Here is a 13,913-nt window from a genome sequence, read left to right as displayed (position 1 = left end):
GTTCTGACTCCACTGCCTATGCTCTCAACGACACACTCGCTTTTTATCCTTTCCCGTAGCACACAGCGTGTGCGTGAGCACACGCCCGGTCTGCACGGTTAAAATCATAGACGCAACCATGCACGACTTTCCTGCTTGGCGAGAGAGCCCCGTGATTATGAGCACGGGCTTTGGAGACACGGACCTGGGCTTGGACGGGAGGTTTGCTCTCTCTGGCTCTCAGTTTTCTCATCTGGAATACCGGTGCTGTCATGGCCAGTAAATGGCTGCTGATATTTACATTCTTTTTTTTTTTTTTTAAGATTGTATTTATTTATTTGACAGAGAGAGAGCATGGGCAGGGGAGAGGGACAGAGGGAGAGGGAGAAGCAGACTCCCTGCTGAACAGGGAGCCTGACACAGGGCTCGATCCCAGAACCCTGGGATCATGACCTGAGCCAAAGGCAGATGTTTAACCGACTGAGCCAACCAGATGCCCCTACGTTTCTATTCATACCCTCAAACGGGTCATACAGGGTGACATGGGACCAGACGCAGCCACAGAGAATCGCAGATGCCATAACGTTGGGGGGGAGGGGTGGGGGTGCGGGAGGCTCATTCACTTGGCCATTACTTCTCAAAGGTCTGCTCCGTGTGCTGACTGCTGTGGGTGGGGGGCGCAGGGAAGGAGGCCGGGCACTGTCCTCCCAGAGCTCGCAGTCTGCTGGAGAGACAGTCATTGTGCGTGCCCTTACATGTGTGGGGGGATTATCACACGGAAGTTCTTATGCACGGCTGTTTGGAGGGCCCAACGGTCACCATCTGTAGTGGGTTGAATGGTGGGCCCCTCCCCCCATAAAAAATACAGCCCCATCCTAACCCCTGGAACTTGTGAACATGACCTTATTTGGAAGGAAGGTGTTTGCAGATGGAACTAAGGGAAGGATCTCGAGATGAGGTCATCTTGGATTACCTAGGTGGGCCCTAAATCTGTCCTTGCAGGAGACGGAAGAGGAGACACAGACACACCGAGGAGAGGCCACATAAAGACGGAGGCAGGGAGCAGAGGGGTGTGGCCACAGCCCCGCAGTGCCGGGGGGCCAGCAGCAGCTGGAAGGGGCACCGAGCCTTTGGAGGGAGCGTGGCCTTGCTGACCACTTGATTTCGGACTCCTGGCCTCTAGAACTGCAAGAGGATAACTTTCCGTTGTTTTACGCCTCCTGAGTTGTGGCCATTGGTGACAGCTGCCCTTAGGAAGCCAGCAGACCCTCCAAGGTCAGGCCCCGACAGGGACACTGTGGCCCAGAAGGAGGTTCAGAAACAGTGGCACATGGTCACAAACACACCCCAAGATGTATAGTCAGCGAAGTCCAGGGGACCCAGCATTGTCTCCCAGGAAGACATTAAAGTGGTTGGCCCCCAAGATACAATGTGTCATGGAGTGGTGGCAGCAGGAATGTCACAGTGGCCAAGATAGATGAAGAACCAGAGGTTCAGGGAGGCCCCCATTAAAAAAAAAAAAGTCACCATCACTCAGAAGTACACACACACACGATCACTCACCAATAGAATGGGACCACAGTTGCCAGCTTCTCTCACAGGACACCCTTTTCATCAAGGTTGGGGGCAGTGGAGACCAATGTGGGTTCGGATCCTTCCTTGGCGGTTCCAGGTTGTCCTTGGTCTGCCCCACCATCCATCCATCTTCCTTTCCCGATGCTCAGATACCCGTAACAAGTCTCTTATCCGTATACCCACCCCTAGTAATGTTGCTTCTCGGACTGAAGCCTGGGTTGGCCGCATAAAGGCTCTCAACCATACCTATGTTCTAATCCCTGCAATCTTGTGGAAGTGACTTTAAATGGCAAAAGGGCCTTTGCAGATGAGATGAAATTAAGGATTTTGAAATGAGGAGACAAACTTGGATTATCTGGGTGGGCCCACTATAATCACAGGGTCCTCCTAAGAGAGGGGCAGGAGATCTGGGTAGAAATGCAGATGGAGGGGCGCCTGAGTGGCTCACTGGGTTGAGCATCTGACTCTTAATTTTGGCTCAGGTCATGATCTCAGGGTCGTGAGATCAAGCCCTACATCGGGCTCTGTGCTCAGCACAAGGTCTGCTTGAGATTCTCTCCCACCCTCTGCCCCTCTCCCCACTCTCTCTCAAATAAGTAAACAAAATCTTTAAAAAAAACCAGTGCAGATGGAAGCAAGAGGTCAGAGTGGTAGAAGGGACCATGAGACAAGGAACACGGATGCCTCTAGAAGCTAGAAAAGGCAAGGGCACAGCTTCTCCCCTAGAGCTTCCAGAAGGACATCAGCCGCTGACTCCTTGACACTGGGCCAGTGAAACGGATTTTGGACTTCTGACCTCTCAAACTGTAAGGGAACCAATCAGTTGTTTTAAGCTGCTAAGTGGGAGGTGCTTTGTGACAGGGGTGACAGGAGACCAAGGCAAATCCTGAGTGATGCCTAACTTACACATGCACAGAGTCAAAACCCAAACCTCGCGTGTCAGGGGGGCTCTGGAACCACCGAGTGGAATACGCAGCATGCCAAGCGAGGCAGTCACATACCAACAGTCACAGGACGGCCACAGCTTTCAACGTTGGAAACGCTCATGACTGCTGCACGCGCACAGGCCCAGAGACCATCAGTCACGTGACGGTCAGCGGCAATCCCGCAGGGACCCACAAACCTCAGAAACACACACGCATGCAGACATCCACGGTCACTAGGGAGTCCAAAAGGGTCTCCCGGAAAGATGTCACACACAGTGTCGTCCCCCAAAAAGATGGCACAGTGACACAACAGAAGGAACACACTAGAAGTCCCAGGGTCACCCACACGTGTCCTCATTAGTCGGAGACTCACAAGGTCACTCAGGGAGTCAGCTGGAAGATGATAGCTGTGTGCACACATGAACACACTTCCTCCAGGCCTCCCCACGAAAGAGGCCCGGCCAAGCCAGGATATGGTACAAAAATAGTTTATTACAAAAGAAATCCAACCAAAATGCCTAATAATTTACATTGTTATCAGTGCCTGGCTACAGCCCATCTCCCCCTTCTCATCCATCTGGGTGGAGGAGGGGACAGGAGTGACTATTCCCTGGTTCTACCAGCTCTGGGGAGGAGAAGGAATTTGGGTGGAATTCCAGACAGGGGACTGGTGCCTGAGAACAACAGGGGTAAGAGTCCTGGGTGGGCGACGAGGCGGGAGAGTATCTTTGCTCAGAAGAGGGGGCTTATTGGTAGATGCTTGTGCCACTGTGCAAATCCTGGTCCTGAAGGGGGGGGCAGAGTGAGGTCTTCACAGTTTCTAGGAGGGTTGACCCCACAGGGCAGGGAGGTCCCTCCGCATGAGTCTGAGATCTGCCCCCCCATCCCTCTCAGCTGCCTCCTGGAGCTGGGGAGGGGGGCACCGGCCGGCCAGGGGCTCGGAGGACCCCAGCGAAGGGCAGGAAGGCAGGTGGAGATGAGGGAGGAAGGAAGAAACTGGGGGGAGCCATGGGGAATCCAGGTGGGTCCTTGGGGGGAGACTGGGAGGGCGAGGAGGAGGGTGACGCAGAAAGGAGACCTGTGGGAAGAAGAAGGGTGGGTGTCATGAGCCAGGGCCTGCTCTTGGGGTCTGGGGGAGGGCAGAGGGGCCTGGAAGGCTCTGGGGGAGGAGGGGCTGGGGGGCTGGAGGGCTCTGGGGGAGGAAGGCTGGGGGGCTGGAGGGCTCTGGGGGAGGAGGGGCTGGCGACCTGGAGGGCTCTGGGGGAGGAGGGGCTGGCGACCAGGAGGGCTCTGCGGGGAGGAGGGGCTGGGCAGTTGGTGTCGGGGAGCTAGGTTCTCACCGTTGGAGCTTAGGAGGCTGCTGCTCTCAGGGGAGGTGGTGGCACTCCGTTCGGGCGAGGGCTCTGGCTGTGATGCAGGAGCAGGCCGGGTGGCCTTTCCTCTCAGGATGTCGATGACCTGTAGGAAGATGGGGGGTCACCACCAGGCTACTCCTGCCCACACTGCTCTCCCCTCTCCATTCTCGTCAAGCTGGGGTCTGCTTCGTGCCTTCGTGTCCCCTGTCAGAGCTCGCTGCTGGGACCCACAGGCTGCCCCGCTCCCCCGCGCACCGACGCAGACATGCGCGCACTGAGATGTCACATCCTCACGAACCGGCGCTCGGGCACAGGCCCTCCCAGCGCGCACACTCACCCGGCGGCTGCGCGCCACCATGAGCGGCGTGTCGTTGTGGCAGTTCTTGAGGCCACTGTCTGCGCCGCTGCGGACCAGCGTGCGCACCAGCGGGAGGAGCCCGCGGCCAGACGCCGAGTGCAGCGCGGAGCTACCCGAGTACATCTGAGCGTTCACGTTGGCGCCGTGCTGCGGGGCGGGAGGGACGGGTCAGGACCGCCCTCGCCGGGCCGGACCCGCCTCGGGAGGTGGATGGGGCGGGGCCAGAGGAGGGGCGGGGCCGGCCCGGGGTCTGAGCGAAGGGCGGGGGACCGAGGCTGGGGGCCCGGACCGAGGCCAGGACCCGCGCAGGACCAGATCCAGGGTGGGTGACAGAAGGTGGAAGCCAGAACCCAAGGTGGGCCGGAGAGGGACTGAGCAGGCGGGCTGATCACCCCGGGCTGGACTCCGGTTGATCAGCCCGCTGTCCCGGCCCGCCCAAATAGCGGCGAGTCAAAGAAAGGAAAGGTCCAGAGGCGGGGCGGAAGGACAGCACGCGGAAAGGGCCAAAGCGGGCAGGCAGGCTGAGCAAGGCAGTCTCTTCGCGGGGCCAGCTCATTTTGGGGACGAGGGACGAAAGGGAGAAGGCCCGGGACAAGAGGGCAGCCTGGGGGGTGAAGCATAGGGCTGACATCACGAGGCCCAGCAGGAAGGGACAGATCTGGAAGTGGAGCCAGAGCGGGAGCCAGAGCTGGAAGGCAGTGTCGGTGCCGGGACAGGGGCGATGGACTGGGCTGGTGCTGGAGGAAAGGGCGGACGAGAGGCCAAGGGCAGGGGCCGTACCCACCTGCAGCAGCAGCTGCACCATACTAAGGCTGTTGTTTTCCACTGCGTGGATGAGCGGGGAGCGGCCGCTTTTAATGTCCTGCAGAAGAGAGGGAAGGTCTCTGAGCCTGTCCAAGCTCTGCGCAATCAGCCGGCGGCCAATATCCCAGCTGCTTGGCCCGGCATCTCTATCCCGTTAGGTACTTGAAGCCCCACTCCACCCACTCGCGCGGTCTCCCACGCAAGCCCCGCCCCTTGGAGGGTCACGCCCCGCCCCCACGCTCCTCTTGGCCCCACCCCCGGCCCACGCCTGCTTACCACAGCATCGATGTCAGCACCCCGCTCCAGCAAGAGCAGCACGGCTTCGGGGCACTCCATGTTCACGGCCACGTGCAGGGCGGTGAGCCCTGAGGTACAGGAAGACTCGGTTAACCTGGGTCTCGGGCTTTGTAGCCCTAGAAGGACCTCAGGTCCTGCCAGACAGCCCCACGCGGCTCCGGGATAGGTGCTCACCGTCGTAATTGCGGGCCTCCAGGTCCACCGTGCCCGGGGCTGCGCTGTCCAGCAGGGCCCGCAGGCAGGTCGGGCTGCGGTGCTCACACGCCAGGTGGGCTGCTGTCTGGCCATGGCGGTCCAGGGCCATCGGGCTGGCACCAGCCATCACTAGGAGCCGGACCACAGATGGCAATGTGGTGATCACAGCCAGGTGTAGCGGTGTCTGGGGGAACAGAGACTATGAGGGACCTGTGCCCTGCCCTGCGCCCCAGTCCTGACCCCCAGCTCCAGTCTTAGTCAGGGACCAGAATCTGGAGTCAGTCCTCCATCAGATTCAAGAGTCGGGGCCCCCCCAGCTCCCCAGACTCCCCAGCTCCTAGGACTCAGGAGTCCAGCCAGACCCTTAGGCCTCTCTTCCATCAGATCCAGGCCCCCAGGCTCACCTGTCGCAGGTTATTGTAGATATCCAGCTCCCGGCCCCCATGCTGGAAGAGGCTGACCAGCCGATGCACGGCTCCCAGATTGCCTTGCACCACGGCAATGTGGAGTGGCCTGGGGGTGAGGGATCACAAACGTTAGGGGCTGGTCACCTCTCACCCCCACACACTTCGCAGTGCTAACTCCAACACAGGGCCGGGTACTTCGGAAGTGTACACAGAATCCAACCACTTTTCCTGACCCTCACTCCCTCCATCCCAGTTCAGCCACCATCGCCTCCCTCCCGGACTGTTCCCTCCTCACCGGCCTCCCTGCTTCCTTCCACCCCTGCCCCACTGTCTGCCTCCCACATAGCAGCCAGAGAGACCCTTTAGCAACCTCAAGCAGGTCAAGTCCCTCCTCTGCTCAGAACCCTCGGAATCAAGGCCACACAGGCCCTCTGTGATCTTGCCTTCCCCCCTTCAATCCCTTTGGCTTCTTCTCCATCTGCTCTCTTCACTCTGCTTGGCTTCCTTGCTGTGCCTCGAACACAAGCATGCTTGCCTCCCAGAGCCTTTGCACTGGCTGTTCCCTCTGCCTGGAACAGTCATCCCCCCCCCCCCCCGCCCCGCCCCACCGATCATCTGCACGACTTGCTCCCCTCATTTGGGCCTCTGCCAAAATGGTGTGGCCACAGTTCACTCCCCTTCCCCTCCCTCCTCTGCTTAATTTTCCTCCACATCATCACCCGACATTGTACAGTTTGCTTGTTTCCTGTCTGAATCTCCCCTTCTAGAATGTCAGCACCACCCGGGCAGGGCGTTTTGTCTGCTTTGGTCCCTGCCTGGTGCGCAGGAGCGAGGCTGGGGCTGAGCAGGTGCTCCACAAACAGGCCCTTAATAATCGACTCCATCACAGTGATGCCTGGCCATCCTTGGGGCTGGCGGGCACGCTCCCTTCTCTCTCCTGGGCCCCAGCTTGCTCATTCATCTGTGACGTGAGTGGCAAGTTCTCTCCAGCACTTGTGACTGCAAGTCGCATTAGGTCTCCAACCCCAGAGCATTTATTTGGAGGGATTTTCACCCAAAGGGGAGGTGGGATGTACTGGGATGGAGTCATTGTTCCGGACGGCCGGGCTGCACAACCCAGATCCCCCCTTCCGGACCGAAGGGCTCACTCCCCCAGCTTCTGGGAAGGTTGTCGGCTCTCAGCTCCCTCTGGGAATTACCCTCCACTGAAAAGCACTGCTTGCCCGGGTCAGGAGCCGGGGCGGGGGGTGGGCAGCTGCCATCCCATGGCATTCAGTGACTGGTCAGTGCTGGCATAGAGGGCCTGGCCTTCTGGCCCCGTCTCTAAAGGCCACTGCAGCTGCTCCATTCCCCATAGAGCAGCTAAGGCCCTGCTGAGACTCCCAGCAGCTCAATTTCTGCCCAATCCTGCTTCTTTCATCCCCATTGGTCTTGATCTGGAGAACATTTCCCAATAAACTTCAGGTTCCTTCCCATAGCTGCCAACCTGGAAGAGCCAGTTAGAGCTGAGCGCAATCTGGGATGACTCTGTGTGTGTGTGTGTGTGTGTGTGTGTGTGTGTGTTGGGGGGGGGACATTAGCACTGAGCTTAATAGGGTGACCGCATACATACAGGCTGCACAACGTTCTCTTGATGTCCATTTACTGGGGAACGACTTTCTCACCCACCACTGCCTCTTACTAACCAGAGCCTTGCTAAGGCAGGTGAACAGTGGTTCTCCCCACTGTGGAATGTGCTTCCAGGATCCACATGGTAGACCAGCTCCCTAAGTGCTTTGGTGGGGGTAGCGAGATCCTGCAGCAACCTCTCCCTCAACCCCGGGGGTGGTGGCGGCTTTGGGGGGGTAAGCAGGCCAGGGGTGCAGGTTGGGCTGCAACCCTCCCTCCCTGCGTGTGCTGGAGCAAAGTCACGTGGCCCTCCGGTTTTCTCCTCCGGACCCTCTAGCCCACAGTAGCGCCCACCTCCTACGAGGATCCCTGCAGGTGAAATGCTGAACCTGGAAATTCTGACCCGTGAAAACCAAATTTAAAACGAAAATGTTGGGGGAGGGGCCGGACCTGGGTGGGGGCGGGGGCGGGAGGCGGGGGCCCGGAGAAAGGCTCTCTTCCCTCCCTCCTTCTCCCAGGAAGCCTGGCCTGGGTCCCTCTCGGGGCGGGCGGGGTTAAGTGAGGGCAGAGGGAGCGAATGATTTCAGAGAAACCGTCCAGGCCTGAGTTCCCATAAACGCGCGGGCTGCAGGGGGTGGGGCGGGGCTGGAGGAAGTGGGGACGGGAGGGGCGGCCCAGCCCTCGGACTTCCAGTAACAGGTCTGCTGGGCGGGGCTCCGCTTCCTGCTCCCGGGGGAGGGAAGCCTCCCGCCGGGGATCTACCCCGGCCACCCCCGGCACCCCCACTTCCATCCTCGCGTGGGGTGGAGCAGGAGGGAGGCCAACCAAAAGACCAAGCTTCCCTGGGGGGGAGGACCCTAAGTTTTCCAGCCTAAGGACCCCTCTGGAACGCCACCCTTCAGGGCTCAGACTCCAGCTGGCTCCCTCGCCCCCATATCCCGGCATCCAGCCCCGAGATCTCGTAGGACCCCGTTATACGGTGCCCTAACTCTTTGCGGATACCAGCTTCCCCAGGCCCTGTGAGTTATAGATCCCCCAAACTGCTCTGTACCCCGTTCCTTAAGTCCCCAGGGGTCAAGGAATACAGTACCCGGGCCTCTGCTCTGTGGAACACCTCCCCTCTCTCTTGGAGACCCAGATCTCTAGTGCCTGACCTCTTGAGGGTCCAGATGCCCCGAGATTCTTCTCGCTCTCTTGAGTCCCTAGAAGTTCAGGCTCCCAACTAAAGCTTTGCTGCTTTGGGGCCCCAGACTTAGCGTGTCCCCCTCCCCCACCGCCAGGCCAGCCAGCTGTCCATTCCGGTAAAGTCTCGGCCCCAGCGGAAGGGGTTAAGGTTAGACTGAACGCCAGGAGGGGGAGGCTGCGAGTGAGTGACGGCTGCTGACGTGGGGGGAGGCAGAGCAGCTGGGCTGCGGTCAAGTTCTGCGGGAAGGGATTTCCCCCAACAGGCAGCTGAGGCTGAAGTGTTTGCTTTGGAGGGGAGGGGGAAGGGGGGGAGAACGGGGGAGGGCGGGTGGGGCGCAGGATTTGAGACTGGTGTGCCAGGTCCCCTTCTCCACCCTGCGTTCACAGGCTGCAAACAAATCATCCCTGGGGGCAGAAACAAATTAAAATCTATTTCACAGATGACCCCAGAGGTACCCAGAGTGGGAGGGAACTAGTTTTATTCAGCCTTTTAGGTGTCTCAGGCACTTTCTCCTGCTTGGACTCACAGAACGGCCTACAAGCACCCGGGGAGCTCTGTGAGAACAGCCCCCCCCCCCCAACTCCCCTGCGAGGAGGGCCTGGCCCTGTTCTTTGTTATCTGTGTGGGGATATCACTGCACTGAACCCTAATTTTGATAGGTCCTATATGAGCCCCGATTTCCAGAAAGGGGCACTGAGGCTGAGGGATGTGAAGTCACCAAGTTGGCCAGTAATGGAGGCCCCCCTTTTTCTGCCGCAGTGAGCCTGTCCATTCCATCCCTACCAATTCCCAGATAGGCACTTTATAGAAGCGATCTCTTGTCTGCCTCACAGACTTTCACATGCTTCTGGTTCTTGGGTTGTTTTTTTTGGGGGGGGGGCTCTGGCAGAGAGGGGTGAGAAAGTGGCCAGCTGAGATTCAAAACCGGGTGGATAAAATAATAATCGTCATGGTCAACTGTGCTGAGCGCTTACTGTGTGCTGCGCACACAGCGGAACCTTCCCCCGCAGGGGTTCTCAGCAGCCTCAAGGGCACATCTCCAAACTGCAGGCGATCAACTCCGGGATTTGTGAAATCAGTTTAAAGGGATCGGCCAATTAATTGACTGACCTCTATGACCAGGAAACAGGGAAACAGATTAGAATAGAAAATACAGAGTAGATCCCATCTAGAAGGGTGACTCTTGCTCTGTGCAGTTTTTATTCCAAGCTTCTATGTGTGGACGTGTGCTGGGTTTAACATGAAGTAATAATAACAATAATATTAATTCATATGTATGGAGCACTTATAACCTACCTACCAGGCTCAGTGCTAAGAGCTTAACATGCAGAATTCACATAACAAATCAATGAAACATCTTCTGCATGTTTGGATTTTTTAAAAGAATTCTTGGGTATCTTTGGGTATATTTTATCATTTTATTTTTAAAAAGTAATCTCTATACCCAACGTGGAGCTCGAACTCACGACCCTAAGATCACAGAACTGAATGCTCTACTGACTGAACCAGCCAGGCGCCCCTCTCATGTTTGGATTTTGATAAAAATTTTGAAGCCCCCTGCTTCAAAAACAGTCCTAGGGGGTAAGTGCTCTCACATCACCCGTTTTTCAGAAGAGGAAACTGAGGCACAGAGCGGGGGGGGGGGCGGGGGGGGCGGGGAGGTGAAGCCTTGCTCCAAGTCACAGCCAGCTGTGGAGATAGGACTCTAACTCATATTGAGAAAACTTGGAAGCCCAAGCCGAGTGTCCCTGTGTTGGGGTGGGTGATGAGTGTGGAGGGCTGGGTCCCCCATTTATGGTGGGGGGGCTTTACTCACGTGTCTCCGTCCTCATCTGCACGGGTGGCCACGGCGATGTCAGCCGACAAGGGGTGTTCCATGGAGCACACCATGGGGTACAGGGGTGTAGGCAGGTTCAGGAGAGGAAAGAGGGAGCCCATAGTCGGGGTGGGGTATATGGGCAGTAAAGGTCCTGGACAGAGGAAGGACATGGGTGAGGCCAGGCCCGCAGACCCTCAACCCACCCCTACCTCCAGGCCTTCGCATCTGCTGTAGCACCTGCCCCCTTTTTCTAGATCCTTTTTGCATGTGTTACCAGACCCTAAAGGCCCAAGACAAACTGGGCTTCCACATACATCTGGGCTCAGGTAGCTTCGCCCTTCCCCATCCCCCCCATGAGCCCTGGTCACTGTTGCTGTCATTTATCTCTTCACTTATCTGACTCCCCATCTCCTACTAGGCAGAGTCCTTTAAGGACGGCCCTGACCCCCATCATCACCCAGCAGGGGGACCCCAGGGCCTGTCTGCTGAGTAGATTTGTGGCTGAAGGAGGTAAGAATGGATAAAGCACTGGGTGTAGGGTGTGGGGTGACTGTGTAGAGAGTTGGGGAGAAGGGTAGGTCAGAAGGAGAGAGAAGTGGAGTCAGACGCCAACCATGGCAGCAGTCGAAGCCATTTCCACCCATCACACAGATGGGGAAAACTGAGGCCTGGGTTCTCATCCAGGGAATGGGAAAGGGGAGGCGGCAGTGGCAGGCCTCCCGATGGACACCCTGAGGCTTTCTAACCGCTGTACTCTGATGGGGTGGGTGGTGCAGGAACTGGGACAAAGTCTGGAGACAATAGGCATGGGCTCTCTGCAGCTTTGGGGTCACTCGGGGATGGGTGATGTGGGCACAGCTGTGGTAGGGGACGCCCCATCCTTGAGACAGGATGGGGAGAATGGTGTTTGGCCTTCTGTCATCTCCTGATCCTTGGGGCCCCCATCTGTGCACCCCCAGGTTTGCACGTCCTCATATTCCAGTACCAGGCCTTGGTGTCCTGCAGCCTGTTGCCTGAACACCCCTGAATTCTTCATCCTGGCCCTAAATCCTGCAGTCCCAGAATTCCGCGGTCCTGTCCTCCATTCCTAGAACCCTCCATCCCCAAGCCTTGACTTTGTGACCACCTGATTTCCTGACCTCAGATGAGACCCTGAGCCTGTGTGACCGTACATAACTGGGTGTCCAGAACCCCAGATCTGTCCTACTGGCTCCTCAGGACCCCCAATATCTGGGTCTGTTTCCTTGCATCCTTGTGATTGCAGATATTGGGGTGCGTAAAACTCCCAACTCTGTTCTCCTGATTCCCACTGTTCCCTGATATCATGGTTCCTGAGATTCTGGTATGCTGACGTCCCTAATATCTGTCTTAGAACCCGAGTCGCTGTTTCCCTGACTCCCTTTGACACCACCTATCTGGAAGCCAAGAACCCCAATTTCTTGGGCCTGAGCACTAAGTCCTCATAATCCTAGATATCTGGGTTCTAAAGAGGTTATAACTCTGTGTTCTTGGGACTACAGGCTCTGCCCCCTTGATTCCTGGAGACTTTCATATCTGTACTGCTAGGCACTGTCCCCTGGATCCCCATATCTGTGGCTTTCTGACTTTGGGCTCTGTCCCCCAGAGCCTCCTGACACCCAGGTCCTGGGACCCCCCATATCTGTGTCCCAAGGCACTGCTTCCCGATCTTCCCATAAGTGTGTCCCTGGGACCTCAGGCCCTGCCCCTTCCCTGCTCCCCAGGAACCCCATATCTGTGTCCTTGGGACCTTGGATTCTGTCCCCCTGCCTCTCAGCTCCTTGGGAGCCCCTGTATTTGCGTCCTGAACTCTGGTCCCCGGCTCCGGTGACCCTATGCCCTGTCTGACCCCCACCTGGCCAGGACCCTTGGGAGCCACTCACCCTGGTAGTAAAGCGCCTCTGGCCGGGCCAGTCCGTGGGGGGCGGCGGGGACCGCCGGGGAGTCTGAGCCGCCGCCTAGGGGATCCGGGGGGACAACTGGGCCCGCGGCGCCGCGGGGGGCAGCGGGTTCCGGGGAGGGCGCGCGCAGCGGGCGCTTGCGGAGCGGCAGCGCGGCGCCGGGGGGCCCGGCGGCCTTGGGCCGGGTGCGCAGGTCCACGGGCCCCTCGTCCATGGCCCCCGCGGGGCATCGGGGCATGGGGCCGCCGGAGACGGCGGCCGAGCGGGCGGCCGGAGCGCGGCTCGGCTCGGCTGCACGGGAGGGTGGCTGCGCCGGGCGCCGGGACTTCCCCTGCCGCCGGCTGAACTGAAGGGACTTTTGTCAGCCGGGGCGGTGCCGGTCGCCCGCCTCCCCGCCCCCGGCCCCCCCGGGGCCACCCGTCCGTCCCAGGGGTTTCCTGGACCCGCCGCCGCTCCCGCCGCCTCGCCGTGCGGCTCGCCGAGCGTCCCGCCCGCGCCGCGCCCCGCGCCCGCCCCCTCCCGACCCCGCGGCGCCCCCGGCGGCCAGGCCCCGGCGGGGGGCGGGGGTGGGGGGGACCGGAGGCGGGGTCAGGCGCCGGGGGTCCCCACCCCTGCGGCTTTGGGCCTCTCTCAGTCGCTGCCTCAGTGTTTTGGTCTCTCTGGCTATTTGTCTGTCTCTCTGTATCTCTGAGTCTGACTCTGTCTCTGACTCTCCGGTCTGGCTAGGTGGCTTCTGGGTCTAGCTATCTCTGTCTCTCTTGTCTCTTTGTCTCTCACTATCTCTCTGGCTCTCGAGTGCTGTCTGCCCTTTGCCTCTCCCCTAGGAGAGGGATTCCGGGAGGCCCTGGGCTCACTAGGGCGCGGGTTCGAGTCCCGTCTCCCACTTACTTCCTCGCCGGGTGACCTTGGCCAGGCACTTCCCTTCGCTGAGCCGTTTCCTCCTTTGCGGGAGGAAAAAAGACGCACCCAGGTCAGGGACTGCCCTCGGCAGGAGCCCAGGCACACTATCCCTCTGCCTGCCCTGTCGCCATCTCTGCCTCCTCCAGGTGTCCCGACCGTGGGTCTGAACTTGGCTGGGGTTGGGGTGCGGTGGGGAAGTGCCCAGAGAAACACTGAGCGTGTCTGTCCCCGAGGGATCCCTACACCCAGCTTGAGCTTCTGGGCGAAGAGATCGTGAGAGACCAAGGGAAAGAGAGACGGAGAGCAAGAGACGCGGAGACACAAACCAGAGACCCGGCGACCACAGCCCGGGCTGGGGTGGGGGTGGGGGTGGGGATGGGGGTGGCAGTCTGGCTACCCCTTCTCCCCCACACTCCCCTCCCCTCCGGGCGGGGTTGGTGGGTGGGGAACAGGCCGGGCGGGTTGGGGGCATGACTCAGAGGCAGGCTGGAGCTGGTGGGCGGGGAGGGGCAGAGGCGGGCCTTTTCCGGGTCCCCTCCCCTGCCGCTCTTCTCTCCGCCCCGGGGAGGGGCCCCGGCGGCGCGG

General features: G+C 59.4%; 1 protein-coding gene across 1 annotated transcript; it reads right to left on the bottom strand.

Annotated features, from left to right (window-relative positions):
- Positions 1 to 2,954: 2,954 nt before the first annotated feature.
- BCL3 (BCL3 transcription coactivator) lies at positions 2,955 to 12,834 on the bottom strand. The gene is made up of 9 exons (XM_026482101.4): positions 12,411 to 12,834; positions 10,507 to 10,660; positions 5,894 to 6,002; positions 5,469 to 5,673; positions 5,274 to 5,362; positions 4,978 to 5,055; positions 4,173 to 4,340; positions 3,821 to 3,938; positions 2,955 to 3,558 (listed from the first exon to the last, which is right to left on the bottom strand). The coding sequence occupies exons 1-9, from the start codon at positions 12,664 to 12,666 to the stop codon at positions 3,371 to 3,373; spliced, it is 1,365 nt and encodes a 454-aa protein (XP_026337886.1). The 5' UTR covers positions 12,667 to 12,834; the 3' UTR covers positions 2,955 to 3,370.
- Positions 12,835 to 13,913: the final 1,079 nt, after the last annotated feature.

Source organism: Ursus arctos, unplaced genomic scaffold (genome assembly GCF_023065955.2).
Source record: "Ursus arctos isolate Adak ecotype North America unplaced genomic scaffold, UrsArc2.0 scaffold_19, whole genome shotgun sequence".
Classification (NCBI taxonomy): Eukaryota; Metazoa; Chordata; class Mammalia; order Carnivora; family Ursidae; genus Ursus; species Ursus arctos.
Note: the sequence above shows the minus strand (reverse complement) of the source record. Positions and strands in the feature narration are given on the sequence as shown.

What these genes read in the sequence shown, in the direction of transcription:
- BCL3 (XM_026482101.4), bottom strand. Translation starts at nt 12,666, where the DNA reads ATGCCCCGATGCCCCGCGGGGGCCATGGACGAGGGGCCCGTGGACCTG. An exon ending in AGAGGCGCTTTACTACCAGG is followed by an intron (nt 10,661 to 12,410) that starts GTGAGTGGCTCC and finishes TCCTCTGTCCAG; the next exon opens with GACCTTTACTGCCCATATAC. An exon ending in GGAGGCCCGCAATTACGACG is followed by an intron (nt 5,363 to 5,468) that starts GTGAGCACCTAT and finishes CCTGTACCTCAG; the next exon opens with GGCTCACCGCCCTGCACGTG.